Genomic DNA, 24,005 nt, shown 5'->3' on the forward strand with positions numbered 1-24,005 from the left:
GGCCCCTCTTCCTTTTGCCTTCCACTCTCCCTAGCATCAGCATCTTCTCCAGGGTGTCCTGTCTTCTCATTATGTGGCCAAAGTATTTCAGTTTTGCCTTGAATATCATTCCCTCAAGTGAGCAGTCTGGCTTTATTTCCTGGAGGATGGACTGGTTTGATCTTCTTGCAGTCCAAGGCACTCTCAGAATTTTCCTCCAACACCACAGTTCCAAAGCATCGATCTTCCTTCTCTCAGCCTTCCTTATGGTCCAGCTCTCGCAGCCATATGTTACTATGGGGAACACCATTGCTTTAACTATGCGGACCTTTGTTGTCAGTGTGATGTCTCTGCTCTTAACTTTTTTATCGAGATTTGTCATTGCTCTTCTCCCAAGGATTAAGCGTCTTCTGATTTCCTGACTGCAGTCAGCATCTGCAGTAATCTTCGCACCTAGAAATACAAAGTCTTTCACTGCCTCTACGTTTTCTCCCTCTATTTGCCAGTTATCAGTCAAGCTGGTTGCCATAATCTTGGTTTTTTTGAGGTTTAGCTGCAAGCCACCTTTTGCACTTTCTTCTTTCACCTTCATCATAAGGCTCCTCAGTTCCTCTTCGCTTTCAGCCATCAAAGTGGTATCATCTGCATATCTGAGATTGTTAATGTTTCCTCCAGCGATTTTAACTCCAGCCTTTGATTCCTCAAGCCCAGCATGTCGCATAATGTGTTCTGCGTACAAGTTGAATAGGTAGGGTGAGAGGATACAGCCCTGCCGTACTCCTTTCCCAATCTTAAACCAGTCCGTTGTTCCGTGGTCTGTTCTTACTGTTCCTACTTGGTCGTTATACAGATTCTTCAGGAGGCAGACAAGATGACTTGGTATCCCCATACCACTAAGAACTTGCCACAATTTGTTATGGTCCACACAGTCAAAGGCTTTAGAATAGTCAATAAAACAGAAATAGATGTTTTTCTGAAACTTCCTGGCTTTTTCCATTATCCAGCGGATATTGGCAATTTGGTCCCTAGTTCCTCTGCCTTTTCTAAACCCAGCTTGTACATCTGGGAATTCTCGCTCCATGAATTGCTGAAGTCTACCTTGCAGGATCTTGAGCATTACCTTACTGGCATGTGAAATGAGGGCCACTGTTTGATAGTTTGAACATTCTTTAGTGTTTCCCTTTTTTGGTATGGGGATGTAAGTTGATTTTTTCCAGTCTGGTGGCCATTCTTGTGTTTTCCAAATTTGCTGGCATATAGCATGCATTACCTTGACAGCATCATCTTGCAAGATTTTGAACAGTTCAGCTGGGATGCCGTCATCTCCTGCTGCCTTGTTATTAGCAATGCTTCTTAAGGCCCATTCAACCTCACTCTTCAGGATGTCTGGCTCTAGCTCACTGACCACACCGTCAAAGCTATCCCCGATATTGTTATCCTTCCTATACAGGTCTTCTGTATATTCTTGCCACCTTTTCTTGATCTCTTCTTCTCTTAGGTCCTTGCCATCTTCGTTTTTGATCATACCCATTTTGGCCTGGAATTTACCTCCGATGTTTCTAATTTTCTGGAAGAGGTCTCTTGTCCTTCCTATTCTATTGTCTTCTTCCACTTCCACGCATTGCTTGTTTAAAAATAATTCCTTATCTCTTCTGGCTAACCTCTGGAATTTTGCATTTAATTGGGCATATCTCCCCCTATCACTGTTGCCTTTTGCTTTCCTTCTTTCTTGGGTTACTTCTAGTGTCTCAGCAGACAGCCATTTTGCCTTCTTGGTTTTCTCTTTCTTTGGGATGTATTTTGTTGCCGCCTCCTGAACAATGTTGCAAACTTCTGTCCAGAGTTCTTCCGGGACCCTATCTACTAAGTCCAGTCCCTTAAATCTATTCTTCACCTCCACTGCATTAGGAATATTAGTGAGCTCATATCTAGCTGATCTGTGGGTCTTCCCTAATCTCTTTAGTCTGATCCTAAATTGTGCAAGAAGAAGTTCGTGATCTGAACTACAGTCAGCTCCAGGTCTTGTTTTTACCAACTGTATAGATGTCCGCCACCTTTGGCTGCAAAGGATGTAGTCAATCTGATTTCGGTGTTGTCCATCTGGTGAAGTCCATGTATAAAGCCGTCTCTTAGGTTGTTGGAAGAGAGTGTTTGTGATGCAGAGTGAGTTGTCTTGGCAGAATTCTATCAGCCTATGTCCTGCTTCATTTTGTTCTCCCAGGCCATGCTTACCTGTAATTCCAGGTGTCATTTGACTGCCCACCTTAGCATTCCAGTCTCCTGTGATGAAAATAACATCTCTTTTAGGCGTGCTGTCCAGTAGGTGCTGCAGATCCTCATAGAACTGCTCCAGCTTCTTCAGCATCTGTGGTTGGGGCGTATATTTGGATCACTGTGATGTTAGATGGGTTGCCCTGAATTCGAATTGAGATCATTCTTTCGTTTTTTGGATTGTATCCAAGCACTGCTTTAGCCACTTTACTATTAATTATGAAGGCTACTCCATTTCTTCTGTGGTCCTCTTGTCCACAGTAGTAGATCTGGTGGTCATTTGATGTGAAGTGGCCCATTCCAATCCATTTCAGTTCACTGACGCCCAAAATGTCTATCTTTAATCTTGACATCTCACCAATAACCACATCCAATTTGCCCTGGCTCATAGATCTTACATTCCAGGTTCCAATGGCGTGTTGATCCTTAGAACATCAGATTCGCCGTTCACCACCAGCACCGTCGGCCGCTAGCCGTCCTTTCGGCTTTGAGCTAGCTGCGTCATCACGTCTGGGGCTAGTTGAACTCATCTTCTGTTCCTCCCCAGTAGCATTTTGACCATCTTCCGACCTGGGAGTCTCATCTTCTGATGGTATACCGAAATACCTCTGGTTGTACTGATCCATTTAGTTTTCACGGCAAGAATACTGGGGTGGGTTGCCATTACCTTCCCCAGGGATCGCATTTAGTCTGACCTCTCTGTCATGAAGTTGGGGCTTCTCACTGTGGCTGTTAGTCCTATGCAGCTGGATATCAGCCCTGTTTATTGCTTGTTGCTACTGAAGTTGCCCAGCTCTTGCTTCCTACTTCCTTATCCCATTGCCATCTTTTCTTCTCCTATTGTCCCACTCACCCATATACCCTGAGTTAACTTTCCTTTTTCTGTGCTGAGGGTGTTGGTGGGGCAAGATGGAGTAACCTGGCTGGCTAGGGATATCAGCCTGTTCTTGAAAAAGCTAGGATGTGGCTAAAGTAGCCAGTTGTAGATGCTGCTATGCCTGCTGGATATAGCCAGCTGGCTGGTTGAGACACAGGTATGAATGCCTGTGAGGTAGGTCTTTACCAGTCAGCCCACTGGTAAAGGACCTTCATTTGGCTTTCTGGCAGAGCCAGGACAGTAGTAATTCTTGCATCCTTTCTCCTGAGTGGTGTGAGGAGGGAGGGAGGATTAAGCTCCACTTGGCCTTGGGAGAGGGCTGCTTCAGTGCTGCTCTTCCAAGCACAGAGGGGCGCTTTCAGCCATGTCCTCTTTCCCTCACAGTTTCCCTTCTGAACCATCTTTCTGCTGCTGAGATGTTTCCCTCCCATTAATACTTGAAAGCAATTTAAAGTGGCTTCTGCCCTCTAGCTGCCTAGAATTTCAAATTTTGCAGCACTTTATTTCCTCTTAAGTGCAATAAAACCTTGATTATGCTGCATAAACCATAGAGTTAGAGGAAGATCATCCAGAGCTAGAGCTTCCCTAACAGATATTTTTCCTTTTCAAAAACCTTTTAGGTAAAGGTAAAGGTAAAGGTTTCCCTTGACGTAAAGTCCAGTCGTGTCCGACTCTAGGGGGCGGTGCTCATCTCTGTTTCTAAGCCTTAGAGCCGGCGTTGTCCGTAGACACTTCCGGGTCATGTGGCCAGCATGACGACTCGGAACGCCGTTACCTTCCCGCCGAAGCGGTACCTATTGATCTACTCACATTTGCATGTTTTCGAACTGCTAGGTGAGCAGGAGCTGGGACTAGCAACGGGAGCTCACCCCGTCGCGCGGTTTCAAACCGCCGACTTTCCGATCGGCAGCTCAGCGGTTTAACCCGCAGCGCCACCGCGTCCCAGTAACCTTTTACTTGTGTACAATTTCCCCCAACATCCCCCCCCCCAAATTAACCTTCCTATACCTTAAGCCCACTAGGCGTAATTTTGCCTTCTAAATCATCAGAAAACAAATTTTCCTTTCGTCCATATAAGGTGTCTGGAGATTGCTTATCCAGTCTCCTATTCACCTGAATAAAAATGCCCCATTACTCCTTCTCTATTTCAGCGTAATTTTCCACCATGTCTGTTACCTTCCTCTGAACCTGTGCCAATTTGTCTAAATCCGTCATGACATCAGGTACTCCAAACTGAACAAATGCTTTATTGAAGTTTGTGCTAGTATAGAATAAAGTGGAACTGATACCTTTAAAGAACAAAAGCTATATAGAGAAATTACTTGGTCCTCAGTAAACTTAGGGATTTAAAATCTAGTCCCTTCAAACCAAGCAGAAGCTATTCTGTTCATAGTTCTTCATTGGCTTTTAATAGTACCAGTAGCATCTTGTCATTTCAGAGTCACTTTCTGATGTCATTTCTTATTTTAGAAGAAGAAAAGAGCTGCTGCCACTGCGGGCTTCCTCTCCACAAAGTATTAAAGTTAAAGGATGTGACGTGATGAAATTGCCCATTATCATTCAGTTCTCAGGACATATGACAGCTTTTGGCAGTATAATACAAAAGCTGTAACAAACATTGAGAGGTAACTGCACCATGATGAAATATTAGATCAGACCAAAGGCTTCATTCTGCTCTCCGCATTCCAGCTTGCAGGAAGCTCACAAGCAGAATATGAAAGAGTGAACCTTCCTCTGTTTATGTTCCTCAGCAATTTTATTCAGTGGTATTCAATGATACTAAAAACAGCATACAGCCATCACAACTAATCTAATCCTCCCATGACATCCATCCTAGGAGAAGACTGCAGATACGGGGCTGGCTTGCTTGGTTGCATTTCATTCTAATCCTCAAATTTCTATTCATCTCTAATTTCTCAGGATTTCTTTTTGTATTAAAGGTAAAGGTTTCCCTTGACGTAAAGTCCAGTCGAATCCGACTCTAGGGGGCGGTGCTCATCTCCGTTTCTAAGCCTTAGAGCCGGCGTTGTCATAGACACTTCCGGGTCATGTGGCCAGCATGACGACTCGGAACGCCGTTACCTTCCCGCCGAAGCGGTACCAATTCATCTACTCACATTTGCATGTTTTCGAACTGCTTGGTGAGCAGGAGCTGGGACGAGCAACGGGAGCTCACCCCGCCGCGCGGTTTCGAACCGCCGACCTTCCGATCGGCAGCTCAGCGGTTTAACCCGCAGCGCCACCGCGTCCCTTTTTGTATTAGCCACTCAGTAATTCTAGAATTGACTGAATTTGTTTGTTTTGTTTCTTCAGATGCACTTCTACGAGCCTTGCTTTTGCCTTTCCCAATATTACTTTATCCTGCCCTTTGCCCTTAATTCACCCTGTGGTCTAGGTTGGCTCCATTTTCACTCTGGCTTTATTCTCCAGGGACACAAACTCTGTTGTGCTTACTGCCTTTCCTAACTATACTAGAGAGGTTGCTTGGAATTGGCAAACAAATTGCTAGTGTATGCTTGTTTCCAGCACTGCTGTGTTTTCTCTGCTGTAATGGAGTTGTTGCTACAGATACTACTTTTAGATGCTTTGTTTTGTTCTCATGCTTTAAACTATGGATTAATTAATTTTCTGCCAGCAATATGAACCTTAGATTTATTCCTTTGGGGGGGATTTTTTGGAAAATTGAGTTTGCTATTTAGCTACAAGTTTTATAAAAATGAAGCAAGATTAAAATGCATGTAGCATTTCACCCAACATGCATAAAAATGGGATTTTTTTGTGCATGTTGGGTGAAATGCTACATGCATTTTAACTTGGATAATAACTTGGATTCCAAGTTTGAATATTTCATGTTGTATAGGCAGGCAAGAATCTTAAAAATGAGAGAAAAGGACAGTTTTTTCTTTGAGAGAATTTCATTGTCCCATTCCCTGGTTTTTTAAAAACTCTAAGGAGATGAACAGAGTTGGGTTTAATTGTTACAAACAGCAAATACTATAACAACTGACAGGTCAACTACGTCAGTTCACTATCAGAAAAGGAACCATATAACTGATGTTTTTTTAAATATATGCAAGAAAATTAACATACCAAAGTGCAAGCATGTTCAGAGGAACAGTCAGTCATATGACCATCTTCCAGCAAACTGAAGCAATACAGCTAGGTTGTCACCTCATCTGCTGTTGTAAGAGCTAGACAGATCTTAGTTTGTGTGCCAGAGAACATTATTTCTTTTCCTAAATATCTGTGTCTCCCTCTTCCTTGCAGAGAGTCATTGGAGAAAGAGAAAAACCTGCTAGAAACCAAAGCTGAAATTTATGGTAAGAAACACACTGCAGCAACTTTTCCCATCATAATGCCCTTCAGATAGGTTGGATGTCACCCACCAGAATTCTCAGCCAGGAATTGCTGGAGGGTACCAACCTGGGGAAGTTTCATTAAGGTAATTTCCTCTGAAACTAAAATAATTCATTCAAAGTTACCTGAGATGGAAACAGAGTTTTTTAATAGCAGTATTATAGATGTGCCTAAAAAAAAGTTTACATATTCCTTGATATATTAGAAATCTCACACTTTGTGACAGCTGTCATATATCTGCCTGTCTACACTTCTGTGTAGCTAGATTTTTTTTTTAAAAAAAAACAGGTAAATAAAAACTAGAACCCAGAAAGGTGCAGAAGACACTGTTAAAATGATTTTTTACAGATTTGGAAGGTTCAAGAGGTGTTTCCATTTAATTTGTAAGTGCAGAGGCAGATAAGGAGGCTTGGCAGCATATATAGCACAGGCCAGTGAAGAAGGGAGAGAAGACAGCTTGTGGTTCCTGTCTGTTCTAGCAGAAAACTGTTAGAAGTTGCTGTAACTGAAATACCTTCATTAACCTATCTGTAACCTATGATGTTCTCTGGCCATGCCATGTGTCCTATCATCAAGAGGGGATTCATGATCTAGGACCTTTTCTGCAGCATTGCTCCAATTATGGGGCTCCCTTCCCAAAAAACTCAAGCTCATTTTAATCTAGGCAGAGTGTAAAACTATTTCATTTAGAATGAGCTGTTACAAGTGTTAAAGTCAAAAGCATCAGTGGGGATTTTTAAAGATGGCTTTATTACATTTTAAATGTGATTGCCTTTCTGTCCAAGGCAATGTACAAAACAAAGAATACTTAAATAAATAAAATAAGATGCATGCCTCCTGACCTTCTGGAAAATTGGCTTCTCAAGACTACTTAGACTGAGACTTGGAATGATTTCTTTATTATTTGGATTTCTTTAAAGAGAAAACAGTGTATGTTTTGTACTGCAGTAGAATTTGGAGATCATCTGTTCTTGTTTGTTTACATGCAATATTTGTATACTGCTAAGTCCACATGGACTCTTAAAGGTTTACAAGAGTACACATACAATCTATAATCCCTAAAAGCAAGATACAAAATCTACCCCATTATTCCAACAAATGATCACCCTTTGTTTAAAAATCCTCAGTAATATTACTAAAATTACTTATTAAAACATTTGCACATGGGTTCTGCTTTGACTGCCTTTCTAAATATAATTAGGGAGAGTGCCATCTGTATCTCTGTGGGTAGATGTTTCACATGGATGGAACATATACTGATAAGCACCATGCTCTTGCCCTCCCCACATCCCAGAAGGAGTGGGGGGCTCTCAACATCCCAACTCAAGACAAATATATTGGATGGGTCAGTTCTGTTGAAGGCCCTGCAGGTACTAAGCCATAAAAGGCTGTATGGGTTAAAGCTAGCACTTTGAATTGTATCTAGAAGCATACTGGAAGCCATTGTAGTGTCCACAAAACGTCAATGCTTCAGTATACAGCACTGAAGGCTGTCACCCAGCAGCATGTGGGACTTCCATTTTGCATCAAGTGCAGCTTCCAGGTGGCCTTCAAAAGCAGCCCCATGCAGCTTTACATTCTAGAGGTGATAATAGTCTCCAGAGATATTGCCTGCACCTCATGCTCCAGAAAGAACTGGCACACCAACCGTAACAGGGAAAAGACTCCCTCGCCTCTACCCACCTATCTGGCAAAATGCTACATAAACAAAATGGACCAAGCACTTTACAGTACTTCCTAATACTTCTTACAGCTCTCTAAACTGGTGTTAACCCCCATAGTATATATTTGAAAGAGAAGACCAAGCTACTGAAATTAAATGATGCTTGGAGGAGGAGACCTAATAAGTGTATGATATTTGGAACAAGTGCTCTCTATCAGTCGCCTCATTTATTTGGCTCTTCATTTTGTTATACTGCTCCAGGGCAAACTTAAAATGCATTTCAGGCTACTTGCACAGGACAAATATAATTTGACACTTCAGTATCTGAAATAATGAGTGCTACCAGATGTACTTGACCTCTTCTCCAGTGAGGTGATTTTAGTTCCGTATCAGAAATAAGTACATGTATGCTAAAAAATACAAGTGAAGAGAATTGTTTATTTTAATAGAGCTTTGTACATGTTAAGGGCATTAACCTATCTTGAGAAAACAGCTATAGACTATCTTCAGAGGCTAAATGAAGTTCACTGCAAAGAAATCCTGCATTGGCTCTGCCTTGTACTAAAGGGAGTGCAAAATAGTCTATCATATCTTAGCACTTCTCTTGTCCATCAAAGGGAAGTGGTTGTTCAGTGATCCCTTTGGGGAGACTGGTTTGTATGTGATACATTTCTATCAACTTTGATTTGCCCACTGTAAAGAACTGTAAGAAGAAGCAGTGACAAGGCTTTCTGGTTCTGGATGCCCTGTGGTGAGAAGATCCTTGCACTTACATTATGTTCTGCATAAAACATTGAAAAGCATAACTAGAGTAGCCTCCTGATAAGATAAGAAAATTACTATTCAAAAACTGAGTTCATGTTTTCACTTGTGGAAACTGCAGATAAAAAGGAAGACATTAGGGTAAAGCTTTTGGTTGAGGAGGAGCTATTTTTTGCAAGCTGTGGCTCTCCAGATGTTGGGTAAATGTAATTTAGTTCATTCCTCACCACTGACATTGTACATGGTATTGCTGAGAACTTTAGTTCAGTTGCATCGGGAGAGCTATGGATTCCCAACTCCTAGCCAAACTAAAACTTTAGTTTGTATCAGACTATATCTTAAAATCTCCTACCCCAGAAAGGAACACAATATCTTAGGATCAAGAGGTGATTGGAGACAGAGTTGAATAATTGGCTGCGACAGCAGCAAGCGGTACAAGGATAAAGTCAATACAGCCTAATTGGAAAGAAACAGAAAAGTCTCAGAACTACTAGAAAGGAATTCACAGCCAGTAGTTGCTGTGAAGAATCAAAATATCTCCCCCCCCCTCCAAAGTGTGTCTCTGTAGCAGGAAATTTATCAAAGAACAGAATTAGAGTCCAGAACTGAGTTCAAAGGCATTAGCAGGGAATTGCTCTGACACAAGGCATCATCATGCCAGGGAATTTTCTTTGCGTTTCAAAAGGGCACAGAGAAGTTAACACTGCCTACAGTTGGCAAGAATACTTGAAAGGTTAAGCAAGTTGTGTGTGTGTGTGTGTGTGTGTACACACACACATATACACACACATGCACATGCACCATATTGTCAGAAGTTAATCTTTGTACAGCCACAGTTTAAATCAGTAATTTTAATTGTAAAAGACATTGCTAATTGAGCAACAGCAGCATTTCCCAGTGACCACGTATTAAGCTAAGAAAAATGGGAGTTTATCCTGTTAAACAGCAGCATTTCCCAGTGACCACGTATTAAGCTAAGAAAAATGGGAGTTTATCCTGTTAAAGAAAGGTCACAGGCAACTTCCTTTCCAAACACTACCTTTCTTGCTTCTCCATAGATGCAAGACCGTGCTAGTAGCTTTGACAGAGCAATACTACCTTAATTCTTGCTTTTCTTTGCTATCTGGAAAGGCTCTAATGGATAGTTGTGTTATCCTACTATCTGTCCTTGGCTATTTAGGTTGCACTGCCACCTGCTGGATTATTGAAAATTTCAGTATAGACTTTTTCCCATTCTGAATTTGAAAATATTTTTCAGTACATTAAGGCATACATCCTAGAATCTGAAAGCAGCACCCATATTTGTAAATATATGTAGAATGTATGAACATTCATTGGGGACTAAAAATCTGAATTACAAAATATTGAGCATTTTAACTGGATCATCGTGTAAGATTTTGAACAGTATTGCTGGTTGTTGTTAGCAATATTTTCTAGAGCACAATTAACTTCACTTTCCAGGTTTTCTAGCTAGAGTTCAACTGTTCTTTTTGAAATCTTTTTGTACAGTTCTTCCATATATTCATGCTATCTTTGTATCTTTCTACAGTACAAATCTGTCTTTTGTTTTTATCATGCCCATCTTTGCATAAAAGCTTCCTTGGATTTCTGTAAATTTCCAAAATAAATACTTAAGTCTTTCCTGTTCAGTTGTTTACTTTCTTTGCACTGCTTGTTTATGTGTAACTTCGTCTCTTTTGCTCATCTGTGGAACTTAGTGCTTAGGAGGGCAAACTGTCCTGACCTTGCTGAAGCTACTCGATTAATTCATAGTAAATATGTATGAAGATTTGTTTAAAAAATTAAGAAAATGTAATAACCTCCTTGGTACATTATCATCCAGGAATTATTTGGGATTGGATTTTTTTCCTAATAATTGATTTGCAGTATTTTCATGCCCACAATCAATACTATGTTGAGAAATAGTCAGCATTCAGGCTCAGAGAACAAAGAGAAAGCATCCCATAATAATGTCTGGAGATGCCGTTCAGCCAAGGGCTAGAGACCTTTCCCCCATGTTTTAATGCACTGAGCTCTTCTCACTAAAGCTGCTTCCCTTAGGGAGCTAGCAAATATAAAGGGACATCTGCCTGAGCTGTTATATTAACACCCAAGACTTCCCATTAAAATCATACTCCTCTGGCAGACCCACAGTGAGCTGTGCTGACCTCTGGTGCCACTGCAGTCAGTAACAATGATTCTGTTGTCAAATAAGCCATCCCCAAACCCTGACCTATCCCAGAAATTACAAAAGCACTGAAATTGTCTCTGAATAGGCTTGATTGCTGTATAGCAGCACAAAATAGATATATGAAAACAGGATAGTGGAGAAACTGAAAGCCTTTGACTTCATTTAGAAGTAGCTTTTTTATTACATTTGTATGTCACCCTTCCTCCAAGGAACTCAGAAGATATAGAATGGAATCTAGCATCATACTATAAAATGGGAGTTCGTTTTCCCCCCGTGGCAGGTCCTTATAACCTAGATTTTGTAGATCATCCTGCACAATTCACTCATTCAGTTATTCAGCCACCTCCCTGCAGTAATTCTTTTTGAGGCAGCACTTTTTTTCTACTCAAGATGTTTTATGACACGTAAGTAGGTAAAATGCTTATGTATGAATGAGGTCAGATCAATAGTCATTTTTGTTAAGTCTTTCACAGTCTAGTGCTTTTCTATAGGTAACCCTAAAACTTTTGGCTCAAAGGTTTAATAAGAATAGATTCTTGCTTTGAAATTTTGGGGCATCTTTAACACTTATCTTTTCTTCCATTCCTACCCCCTAAATCACTGGGTTAAAAAAAAATACATTTTTAACCATTTGAGATCTCAACCCTCTGAATATGCTGTAAAGACATTCTCTGTAAATCAGAGCAATTCTACCATCATGGTCTTCTTTCAATCATTTGATGGCTTAAATTAAAATACATATTTTATGTTTCTGCAAGAGCCTTTTTAAAAAATTCTGCTCTCTACTTACTCTTAAAAGCATTAAGCAGAAGCTACAAGTTAAATGTCAGAGTATTGTCAGTATTCCATGTTTAATTCTATAAGGATACTTTGAACATCTTTAGATTTCCTTTCATGAAATACAGTTGATAAATCATTTTCATCTTTTGAGAGCAGTATGTAGACACCAGGCAGACATACATACAGGGTAAACTAAAAGCTCACAATATTTAGACTAAGACACCTGGATTTCACACTGAGTCTTATTCAAGTCTTATTATGATTCAAGTCCTGTTGAAAATTTACCCATCTGCAAAATACATGGCAGAAAATTATAATAGGAAATTATAGTAAGGAAAAAAAATAGAAAATTACAATGAAACTTCAAAGGCAGGTGAAACTTGTAACTTAAAAAACGAAAAAAAGGCTTTTGTGTTCCACGTTCTACAACTGCAGCTGATGAGGGTGACAGAGGTAACCCCCTCCTCCCCCCCCCCAAAAAAAATACATGCCTCTTTTATTGTCTGGCTATCTGGTGCTTAAGAAATGTCTAAAATCCTTATCCTATCAGGTGTAGGATATCAGGTGTATTACTCAGTCTGCCATTAAGGTTGATTCATACGTGATTATAGAAGAAATCTCTTTAATGGACAGTAGTATACAGAGCAGTGAAAAAGTTGCGAGTGAAAGTTCCCGCATTTTCCCTCAGTTAAAGAACCCAATGGGTATAATTCCCCCTCCCTTTCTCAGGCATGCAGCCCCCCCCTCTTCGTGCCAGTCAGTTCAGCTTCACACAGATGTCTCCAACCGTTTGGCAGCTTGACCTTGGATACCAGAGATAATCCAAACAAGATGTTTTCACGCTCCTGGCATGTTCCCCCTCCCAACGCTGCTGACTCGCAAGCCCCAACCCATGTTAGGTCCATTCATGCATGTGAGTCCAATCAGATGTTCTGGGAACATTTGATTGGGGAGCATGACATCAGGTTTAGTAACACTGCAAAAGGCTTGAAAAAAGAGACCTTGATATTTAAAACAAATTACATTTTATTTTGAGAAGTGTATAGTATCTTCACAATGTGTTTTTTTTTCCTTTCCAGAGAAAGAGCTCAAAATGCTTCGTCATGAGAATCGGAAGACTGTAGCGCTCTCAGCTGCCATCATACTGTTAGTGTTTATTATTTACACCTGCTGGACAATGTAACAGTTGGGTGCTGAAATCTGATGACTTGACGGGGCTGATTCTACCTCCCTTCCCAGATTGTGCCAAGGGTGAGACCAGCTTTCCATACCAATATGCTCTGCAACTTTCAGGCCATCTTAGGGTAGTCCTCACAAAGCACAGCTGAGAGAAGTTAACAGAGGAGAAGAGGCTGGCTTAGTGGGACCCTCCAGCTGATGGGTAGGGAGTGGGATTTTGAGGATAGGGAGTCGCACCTAATTATGGAATAGCCTTCACAGAGAGACTCAGCTGGGGCCACTGTATGTTTTTTTTTTAATGGCAGACAATATATATCTTTATAGAGGCTTCTAAAACAACTTGTTTGTGTCTTTCATTAAGTCCTTTTAATCATGTTAAAAATATTTTTAGTTCATGGATTTCTTTGATGTCATTGTGTTTTGTGAGCCAGTTGGCTACTTTTATGGACTGTATTAATAAATAGCATGAATTCTAAGAGAAGTTATTTATGGTTTTGCCTTCTTTAAAGAAACCTCCTATCTAGATGATGATGATTACTTGCATTTTGAAGTGAAGTAACAATATAGGTAATTTTAAAATAAAGGTTCTTCCCTTTTCCAAAAAAAGCCTTTTCCCCCCTTCCATTCTCCCTGGCAGGTCTCTCCTGGCAATTCCTTATCTGGAAAGAACGCTTTGTAATTCTACTTCCTTTCCTGACTTTTAAGTTTTTCACCATACTAGAGTTAATTGGCTTGACATTTTCTTGATTGCAAGAGTGCCTCAAGTTCAGTACCTGTTAGCAGTACCTATTAGCACCTCTGTTGTTGAAGAAAGAAGGCATTCTAATGCTGTCAAGCTGCTTTGTTTTGCTTTGGAAATACACTCATGGCTCCTTTTGTTTTCTGCTTCAAAAATGTGCTTAAAGCTCACTCCTTTCGTTATCTACTTTGGAAATATAACCATGGGCCCTCCTTTTGTATCTGTGATTGTTACATCCCTCTGTCCAAAAAAGTTATATAAATCACCTTTGAACTTTGCTATTTTAAGTAAGAAAAGAGAAATTCTGTTTTCTTCTTTGCAAGTAAATCATCTGTGTGTCTGATGATTGAAATATTTTTTCCTTAACGTAATTTAAATATTAGGACTGTGCACGTTTCAGAAATGACTTGGAAAAGTGCTTCAGACCTCATGCAAGCTGAGCACCTCTCTATCCGTTAAAGCAGCCCATTTTTTTCAGTCTTCTGCTTAAACCTGAAAAAGATACCACTGCCTTGAGGAGTCAGCTCATCAAAGGTGATACCACCCTTCAAGCAGCCTCCCTAGCAATAAAATCCAGCATTTTGAAGATAAAACCCTCTCCATTTTTGCCTAAACATCAGAGCTGTGCAAGGCATTTGAAAGAACTACTTCAGAAAGCCTGTTGACACCAGCAAAGCACCCCTGGTTGAAGTGCTAAAGAAGCTGTACTGTTTAGAACTGCTTCAATTACTGATAGTCTGCACATGCATGCAACTGTCACAAAGAGGCTGTGCATAAGCAGACATTCAGATAGCTTTTGAAGGAGCCACATGAGGCCTCCAAAGGACGTGGCTGCTTCAAAGCTTTGAGAAGAGCTGCTTCACTCACACTACAGTGGGCTTTAAGAATCATTTATTTCAAATCTCTGTATACCCCAATCATATACTAGGGATGTACACAAAAATAAATAATTGTTCCAATCTTGCAAGAAAGCAGTCCCCCTTGGGACATTCCACTGGAACATCTGTCTCTTTTCTGCAACTGCTCAACAAACAAAATATAATGCTATGTAGGAAAATTATGTTGATATACTTATATATTGCAAATCAAAATTATTTTGGCATATTTCACAAGACAATTTTCTATCCAGATGAGCCTGTTTTCTATACAATCTTCTACCAACTGCATCTCCTAATAATGTTTGACTATTACAGACTGAACATTCTCTAGTGGGGTTACACAGAAGCTGCCTGTTTTCTGATGGGGTTTTGGCTCTAGAAGGGAGGCACATGCATCTTGCCCCAAATTTAACCTTTTAAAGCAGTTTTTCGTTCCCCTCACCCCACCCTCTTTGCCCCTGGGAAATTACAGAGTCTCTGTAGCAGTTCAGTCTTTCATTATGTTGTAAACCAGTTACTTAGGCATTTTCTCACACATTCACCCCCCTTGCACAGTTCCAGTGCTATTGACAAGTGTTAGTTATTGAAGTCTATCCTGCCTTTTGTCTGAAAGCTAAAGGCAGCTTATAGGGAAGGTCTCCTAACGTTATCCCCACATTCACCCTGTGAAGTAGGTTGGGATGAAACAGTGGCAGACCTAAAGCCACCCAGTGAGCTCGAGGGACAAGCGCTGCCAGAACTAGTTCTTCCTCAGCCCAGTATGTATCACAGAGTGCTGGAATATTTAAGCCAAGAAACACATTTCTAAATTACAAGGATTGTATTGGCAATGCAGACAAAAAGGGACGAGAAATCATCACAACTGATACACAGCTTCACAGAACACACTAAACATTTCTTTCAGCAAGACATTTTTACCTCCTCCCCCTCACCTCAACCCTTCATGGGCCAGTAAGAAAATAAACAAGAACAAGCTGAACAATCCACTGATCAAATCTTTTCAATATTCTCTTTATGCTCTGGACGTTTGGGTTCCGAATCAACATGAGGTCATTTTTCAGTACTGGAGTTAATTTTGTGTTGAGGTCTCTAGGCACACACCCTTTATATAGTTAAGATTTTTAAATCCCTTAAACAGTTTCCTTAGGAAAAGGCCACAAACCAGGGTCTCTAGTAACAGCTAAAGTGAATAAAGTGAGGGCAGAGTTTGGATACCACTGTGACTCCATACACAACCTTATCTGCCAATCACCCTCTAATAATATAGACCAGTGTTTCTCAACCTCAGCAACTTTAAGCTGGGTGGACTTCAACTCCCAGAATTCCCCAGCCAGCATGCTGGCTAGGGAATTCTGGGAGTTGAAGTCCACCCAGTGTAAAGTTGCTGAGATTGAGAAACACATATATAGACTAAAATCAATCTTGCAATGAAATCTTCCTTCTGAAGTATTCTATTCTAACTTGCAGAGAGGTCCTTAACTAGAAATATAACCTTAAAAAATTGATACACACCTGATGTAAAGGATTTAAAGCAAAATAACTTTGATCTATTTGTTGTATCATGATGATCAGGGAAGAAGGTGGCAAAACCCCCTCATCAAATTATTTTAAAATCAACAGTATGAACTGTAGATTGTCAGAGGTTATTTAATCATCGTCACTTCCTATTGCAAATAAACAGTCAATTTACTGTTTTACCCTCTAGCCTGCTCAGGCAAACAAACGTATGGGAAGGCAATTAGTTTTGAAACACGGCCCATTCTTGCCAAAAGAATCCTGAAAGCTAAAGCTTTGTTTTGGAACCCTCAAAGATGTTTACCAAATTTTAGAGACGATCCTCCAATATTAAGTGCTTTTATACGCTTCAGCCTTCATGAGAAATGGGGAGCTTTAAACTTCCATTCTTCCTGATAATATTTTTCAACAGAGGAATCTAAAAACAAGATGGCATGATGATGGCAATTAAACTACATAACTGCTATTGCTAAAGTGCAGTATTAACCTACACTGTTCTTGAACTGGCCCTGAAAGCTAGAACTATTTATTTTAGCTAAGATTCATTAAGATTTAGTGGCAGTGTGCAAACATTCTGAATTCAAAATACCGTGAGTTCAAAGCAGTTGTTTCAACCATTCTAAAAGTGTTCTGACCTTGAAATGTCCTATTTTAAGCTCAGAAATATTTCAAACTTGAGGCAGAATTGTTTTGAGCCTTGAACACTTCCAGTAAGGTCAGAAGAACCATTCTGAACTTAGAACAACTCTTTCAATCTCCAAACATCTTGAATTCAAAATATTTTGCCCACCCCTAAAGTCTGGAATTTAAAATTGGTTCTGTGCTGCTCAACGGAGATAAAATCTATATAGAAACTTCTACTTTCCCACAACTCAAATCTGTTCTTTGACCATTGTCTTTAGGAGCTGAGACTTGGACAATGCCTTCACTTACAGGACACCTCACATTTCTTTAAGACACAACCCAGGCACCACTCACTCAATTACATAGTCAATACCTTCCTGCCAATGTGTGCAAAGATTTAGTTTTAGATTTTTGAAGGCCAAAAGAAGATGCTCTCTTTAGAAGCAAGCAGTTTTTTCACTGGATCTAATCTATATAGTTCGTCTAAAGCCACTTCTCTAAATTCCAAATCTCCTTAACTCTCTGAAGAGAAGGTACTGGATATAGAATTCAGAGAGGAAAATACTTGGACTGGTATATATGAAGGTGGAGAATGAGAAAAAGCGTAACATATTTACTTGCATAGAAGCATAAAATCCAACTTTGATGAGTCACAAGTCACTATCGGCAGTAAGCGTATCTAAATTATTAATTCAAAAACTCTACCTGTCTGGTTTCTTCCTGCTAAGACCTGAACTCTCAGAACTTCTAGGCTGCAGCCACAAGCCAAATTACAATAACCAAGTATTCTTCTCAGTGAATTCACATAGAGAGGAACAAGAAAGAGTTACTAAAAGTATATTCATTTTTCTGTCCTCGCTCAAGTAGTTCTGTCAACAGTCATTTGGCCTCCAATTTTACAAATGCCAAGAGTGTTCTGTGCATCCTCTTCTTCCTTTGTTGCCTGCTAGTACAACCCAGATGTCAAGGGGGAAAAGCCCTAGGAAGATACAATGAGGATCCATTCAGAAGAATGTGCACTGCTACAGTCTTAGTGCGGCCAGGAGCAGATATTTCTATGCTGTACTATTTTAAAATCCAAAGCCTTCTCCTGTTTCTTTTGGATTCAGTCCTTATCATCCAATCGGACCACTTTGACAAGTGTTTCTTTCCATGGCTCCCTGCTGAATATTCCAGGCTAGGGTCATTCCCCATACCCTAAGATCTGACGAGAGAGTAATCACAGGGTGAAATGTTGTCTGATGAAGGATAGAACCGTTTCTTTCGATAGTTTCTCTGGATCTTCTCTTTTCTGAGAGTCATGTACTTTGATACCATCATCCCATTCCCAGAAGAGGCGACCAGGATAACAAACACTGTGTGCAAAGAAGACACAAATCAGTATTAATGAAACTGATTAATGAACTGATGAAACACAATGCATTTATTTCATTGATAGATTTATATCCATCCTTTCCTGCTGGTCAGGGTGATATACTCCGTCATCCAATTTTTCCCAACAACAACTATAAGTGACAGGTTGGGCTGAATGATAATAAATAGCATAAAATCATCTATGGAACCTCCATGACTATGGGTCTTCCTGGTCCTAATCTAACAGCTGAAATACTACCTGCACTGATTGCAGGTATAAGGACTCCCAACCACAAATTGTTCTAATTATTCAAAGTAGCAGGGCAACTGCATGTGCTTGAGCCAAGTAATCATGGATTGTATCAAGGTAAATCAGAGTCCCAACTTTGAGGGCCTATGGACAAAACCTTTGAAAAAATATAAGCATAATAATAAAATGACTATTATGAGAGTTGGCTCGCTTACAGAATGATTGCTACCATAAGCGCAGCAACACCTATCACAGTAAGCAAAGGGTAATGCTCAAGGCCAAGTAATTTGTCCAAAATAATAAGTATTTTGGGGTCCTGAAATATAAAAATGCTCATCTGAATCCAATTTTCTGCTCCAAAAGAATGCCTGCCCATTTCTCAGAAGATGAAACCCTCATTTCGCAAACAGCACTCTTTTTACACTAACCAATTCAAATTTCATTCTCCCTCTGCCAGCTAACTCATACATCCCATGTTCGTCAACTTGCTCCTGCTAGCAGACTCGCCTCTATGTGCCCCATACCCCAGGGCTCTTCCCCATACATACCCACTTCATTTATCATTCATTTATGGCTCCCTTTTTTCTTCGTTCTTCCCCCATTCTTTCATCCACTCTACTGGCCATCCCCCTATTTCTATCACCTTTTAAATCATGACATTCAGTCATCACTGGGTCATCTTTCCCTCTTCCCAACTCCAAAACTTGGTGTCCTCCTAGGATTAAAATGTGTGCAGTGAAGGTCTGTTGAGAAGCAGCATGCACACAAGGCTGTGAGACCGTGAGGACTTTTTCCCTTAAGTATAGCAAAGCAATCCATCACTGAGAACAAAAGCATGGTGGGCACCATGATAGGCCTCTGGGGGCACCACACAGGTGATATCAGAGTTAAGTAATAGAATATAACAGTGCTTTAGAAATAACTTTTCATTTACACTGAAGCTCTTTTTACAGACATTTGGCATGATATGCATTTTTTTCTCTAAAAAGAAACAAACTATATATACTTAATGCTCTCTAGCCATTTTTAAACTTGATGAAATATCAAAAGGGCATTAAGTCTGTGTATAATTTCACAAATTAAATTACTTCTTATTCTGGCATTTGGTTATTCTGCTAAATTTGTATTATTTAGGCTGAGACAATCCCTAAACGTAATCCCCTTGTTCCTAAATTGCTATTATGGATTAATGATAGTAAAGGGGAAAAAAGAGGGATGGGAGAGACAGAATGATGGACTATTCATCTGAATTGTTTTTATTCCTTTTTAAAAAAAAAAAAAAAACTAACTATACTGTATGCAAATGCATCCCAGAGAATAGTGTCTGAAATAAAGGAAACAATAGCCTGAAGAACTTATGAAAGTCTCATCTCTTCAGCCTTTATGGACACAGCAACCAACTGTAAAAACCAGGGGCAGGGGAGAGAGAATTAGAAGTATGGCTAGGAACTATGTTAGGTTGCACTTCTTATAGCAGGGCCTTCCCAGTATCTCCAGAGTAAATATTCAGGCAGTCCACATAGTCTACTTTCTATTGCTTCACACAATTGGACTGAATTGATAAAATGTTTATTTTATGGCCTTATCTTTACATTTCCCCATGTAAGTCCATAGTTAGCAAAGAGAGGATCTGCTGTCAAGTGGGAATGTCTATTTTATGTTGGATTTACAGACTCAAAGCATTAGAAGTCAGTATCTGATCAAATGTGGAAAGTTTTTTGTCTTTACTTCCAGTGCCTTAATCAAATGCCTAACTTCACCTAGATCAAATATTCTGCAGGATCTGAAGGACTGCTATTACAAAGGCACCCAGTCAAAACTAGAAATAGAAGAGTTCTCAACAGAAACTGTCTTATTTGCATATCAAGTCAGAACATACATGGGTACGAGGAGAGCCCACACAGAGATTGAGAATTTTAAGGCATCTGCAAGGGAAATGAAGTAAACTCACAAGAATATATAAAAATGCCTTACACAGAAAGATCTGACAAACAAAATAAATGCAGTAGGAACTGTAACAATAAACTAGATAAAAGAAATTGTGTAGCTTCAGAACTTTTTATGCATATTCAAACACATGTGCACGCACACACACACATACACACAACTCTCCCTTATTTTCAACTGTCATACTGAACAGGTATTCCTGAGCTCAGATTCTCTCCTTGGTTTGAGGCTGCTGGCAAACTGTATAAAAATCAAGTACCTGATTGCAAAAGATCTAACAGCCGGGTCCAACAATTACTGGCATTTAATATTCACAGCCTATTTAGTTACACTATTTTAAGAGATTGATTATTGGACTCAAAGCTTTGTGACAAGAATATATATCAGTGTCTAATTATAAACACATTAAAGCTCACATGGTAATGCAATGCATCCATTACTAAAATCACACTTAGAATAGCTCTAAAAATACCAGGATTGAAGAAGCTTCCATTTTCTAATAAAGTACTGTCATGAAAAGGTGTGTTACTATGCTTAGAGAACAAAGAAAAGTAAGCTCAAAGGGTTCACACAGTTTATGTCAAAATTCATCAGTAAAAGAAGAGGAAAACAAGAAAGAAATCAGGAAGAAGTCATAAGTCTTGGCAGTCTTGGATATAAGAACTGAATTCGCCTTGATTAAAAAGAGAAACAAAGGTGAGAATGAAACATTTACTATGCTATCTATCTATCTATCTATCCATCCATCTTTCTAGTTACTCCTTTACACTTTGGATAAAATTACAAAATATATCATATATTGCAGATATCAATGATTCAACTTTACAAGAAGGATCTGATAGGCAGGAATAGTAGCCCTTATAGATGAAGGGGTGAAAGGTAAAAGGTGAAAGATCCCCTGTGCAAGCACCTAGTCATGTCTGACCCTTTGGGGGGACGCCGCTTTTGCGACGTTTTCTTGGCAGACTATAGCGGGGTGGTTTGCCACTGCCTTCCCCAGTCCTTTACTGTCCTTTACCTTTATAGATGAAAGAAACTGCAAAATTATAGAGATTAAAATGACAAGAATAGACAGGATATCTGTCCACAACAATGTGGCTGCAGAAATTTTCTTGGGTGCTCCCACTAAACTCCCTCATCCTTATCAAATGTTTTTTTCAAGATTCTTTTAATTTAAAAAATGGGAAGCTGGCATGCTGCAAAGCTAAGCACTAATTTTAGGATCATCTTTCTTGGAAAAAATGCATCTGAATCTGAAAATAAGAAAGGGGATGGCTGCAGCCTACTGTTCCGTTTGAAGGCATACCCATCTGCACACTTTCTACATAGTAGGAAGCATGCTGGAAATCTAGAAATGATGGCAGCAACCAAACAAATGTTTTTTTGAGTACCCATAACCATGATGGCAACCTATCTCCACTCCCACCCCAAATAATAGCAATTTTAGAAGAGCACCCCGCTATAGTCTGTTCTCAAAATTTCAAAAGTGGAAGTATCAGCTAAAAGATTTCCTGTCCCTGGCATGAGGCACAGAAGGGAGTGGAGTGACAAATGGCTGGTGGAGAAGAGAAAAGTTACAAATTAGGGCCTAGTAAAGTTGTTTAAAGTATTCTGGGAAAATTGAGGAAAAGGGTTGTTCTTAAATTCTTACAGAAATTCACTTGAGAGATTCAGAGAGAACCACAAAGTTACAGAGTGAGAAAACGGAAACAGCAGATAGTAGAGAAAATCGGAGAAAGCTTTATCAGAAAGCTATGAATGAGAAGAGCATCTCTGATCAATAAACCTGTACATCTCCAGCTGACAGGAGAGAATCCAGTCCTATTTTATGGCACAAAACCCTGGCAGAGGAAAGTGTATGGCTGAGCACATTTCTTACAGAAAGCACTTGCAAATTTAAATGAAGTCCACAAGATCAAAGACTGTCATCTCAAAAGAACTTCAGGCAAATAAACCATACATAACAATTTTTTCTCAAAAATACAGAACAAAAAGATTGTGAAGGAAAATGATCACAACTGACTGAAGGATACAGAAGCTCCAGAACTTTAAGACCATGAAGGGATCAGATTGGTTGTTGGAATGTTCACATCTCAGTTTCTTCCTTGACTGACAGAACTATGCTCTGAGTGAACTCCTCTCAAGTTCTGATCTGGGGAAGAAGTTGTTCTAAAGAACCCCCTCCCAATGAAATGAGCAATTAAACTTGGAGCAAGCAGGGAAAGAGACAATCCCTAATCTATTTCCAAAATATAGACTGAACAAGACAGTTTGCAAAATTTACCTATGTGCGAGCTGTACAACTATCTGCAATTTAACTTCACAATCTCTTCTACAAAATGTCTTTAATGTGCCATCAGATGCGGAAAAGTGATTTACAAAGAAAAGCTCAGACATCCAAATGTGGTTCTTTGATGAAAGGAAGAATGATTATAAAAGCCTAGGAAATATGTAATGAAAGAGCTAGGAACTAAAATGTAATTTAAGACCATTATAAATTATGAACAAAATATAAATGGAGTCCAATGATGTCAAGAGAGTAACTGAAAAACAGTTGATGCAAATGCAAACAGAAAATGCAATAGGTTGTAACGGTGGCCTATTCCAATAAAAGGAGTCTCACCAGTAATTACTAGAGAAAACTGATTTATTGAATGAATAGTATGCAAAGTACGAAGAAAGCTGAGAATGAGCAAAAGCACGCCAAATACAAACTTAAAAAGCCTTGCTCCCGTTGCGAACCCTCCCCTCAGGCTAGCATAGCAACCACCCACCCCAGATGCTAGCAACCGTTAGAATCAGCTTGGGAAAGTAACCTTGAACAGCAGAGATAACCCAAACATACATTCCAGAAGATCACAAGTCAGCACAAAGGAAATTTACCAGCGTGGCCAGGCAGGCACGCAACTGCAGACATGACATGTGAAACGTTACGAGGAACCATAAACATCGGAACGGGAACATGACATAGGTGGTAAAATATGTAACAAACGAGGATCTGGACTTGTAAACCAAGAGATTTCCTACAGCACATTCAAGAAATTAAAAATGAACAAGAACAAACTTTCTTACTTCTCTCTTAAAGTTGGCAGGACCTCAAATTCAGAAACTGCAAGTCACTCTCTTTGACCAGCAGGTTACTCTGAAAGGTCCAGCACAGCAGCAAACTCTTCTGCTTGGATTAATGAATTAAAAATGCATGTCTCTACTTTTGCTTATGTGACTTAAATATCTTTTATTTGCTATTTAAAGGTATTATAGGCATCCAGAATTCCCAACCACATGCCACAAGCATTGATACAACACTGCCTCCTCTTGGACAATTCCTACCCTTGAAAACCAGTTTCTGGCTTCTGGCTGTTTAAATGCTAATATTTCTACCCTGCAAAGTTTTACTAATTAAAAGAAGAACCTAAGAATCATCATTCTCTGAAGAGACTAAAGAAACTTCAGCATGAGTACAATACTATTCTGAAGGTGCCTAAGAAAACTCCATGACATAAACCAACCTAAATCACATTTAATGCGCAATGTTTGTGAGAAATAAAGTACCCCAGTCCCCATGTGAATTCTGTTCCACCTTTTTCCCTGTCATAAAAGGATGGAAGCTGACAAGAATCTGGATCCAACCTGGCATAGG

At 39.7% G+C, this 24,005-nt stretch overlaps 2 protein-coding genes across 4 annotated transcripts in view; one reads left to right on the forward strand and one right to left on the reverse strand.

The window, feature by feature from the left end:
- Positions 1-14,141, forward strand: part of CCDC167 (coiled-coil domain containing 167) — a 28,501-nt gene extending 14,360 nt beyond the window's left edge. For both annotated transcript variants that reach the window (XM_063304963.1, XM_063304972.1), the window contains exons 3-4: positions 6,395-6,447; positions 12,960-14,141. In XM_063304963.1, the coding sequence (XP_063161033.1) occupies positions 6,395-6,447; positions 12,960-13,063 (157 nt within the window). In that variant the 3' untranslated portion in view covers positions 13,064-14,141. The remainder of the gene's footprint in view (positions 1-6,394; positions 6,448-12,959) is intronic.
- A 1,336-nt stretch (positions 14,142-15,477) lies between these two features.
- Positions 15,478-24,005, reverse strand: part of CMTR1 (cap methyltransferase 1) — a 47,609-nt gene continuing 39,081 nt past the window's right edge. For both annotated transcript variants that reach the window (XM_063304950.1, XM_063304943.1), the window contains one exon: positions 15,478-18,170. In XM_063304950.1, coding sequence (XP_063161020.1) covers positions 18,035-18,170 — 136 coding nt within the window. In that variant the 3' untranslated portion in view covers positions 15,478-18,034. The remainder of the gene's footprint in view (positions 18,171-24,005) is intronic.

Source organism: Candoia aspera, chromosome 1, assembly GCF_035149785.1.
Source record: "Candoia aspera isolate rCanAsp1 chromosome 1, rCanAsp1.hap2, whole genome shotgun sequence".
Taxonomy (NCBI): Eukaryota; Metazoa; Chordata; class Lepidosauria; order Squamata; family Boidae; genus Candoia; species Candoia aspera.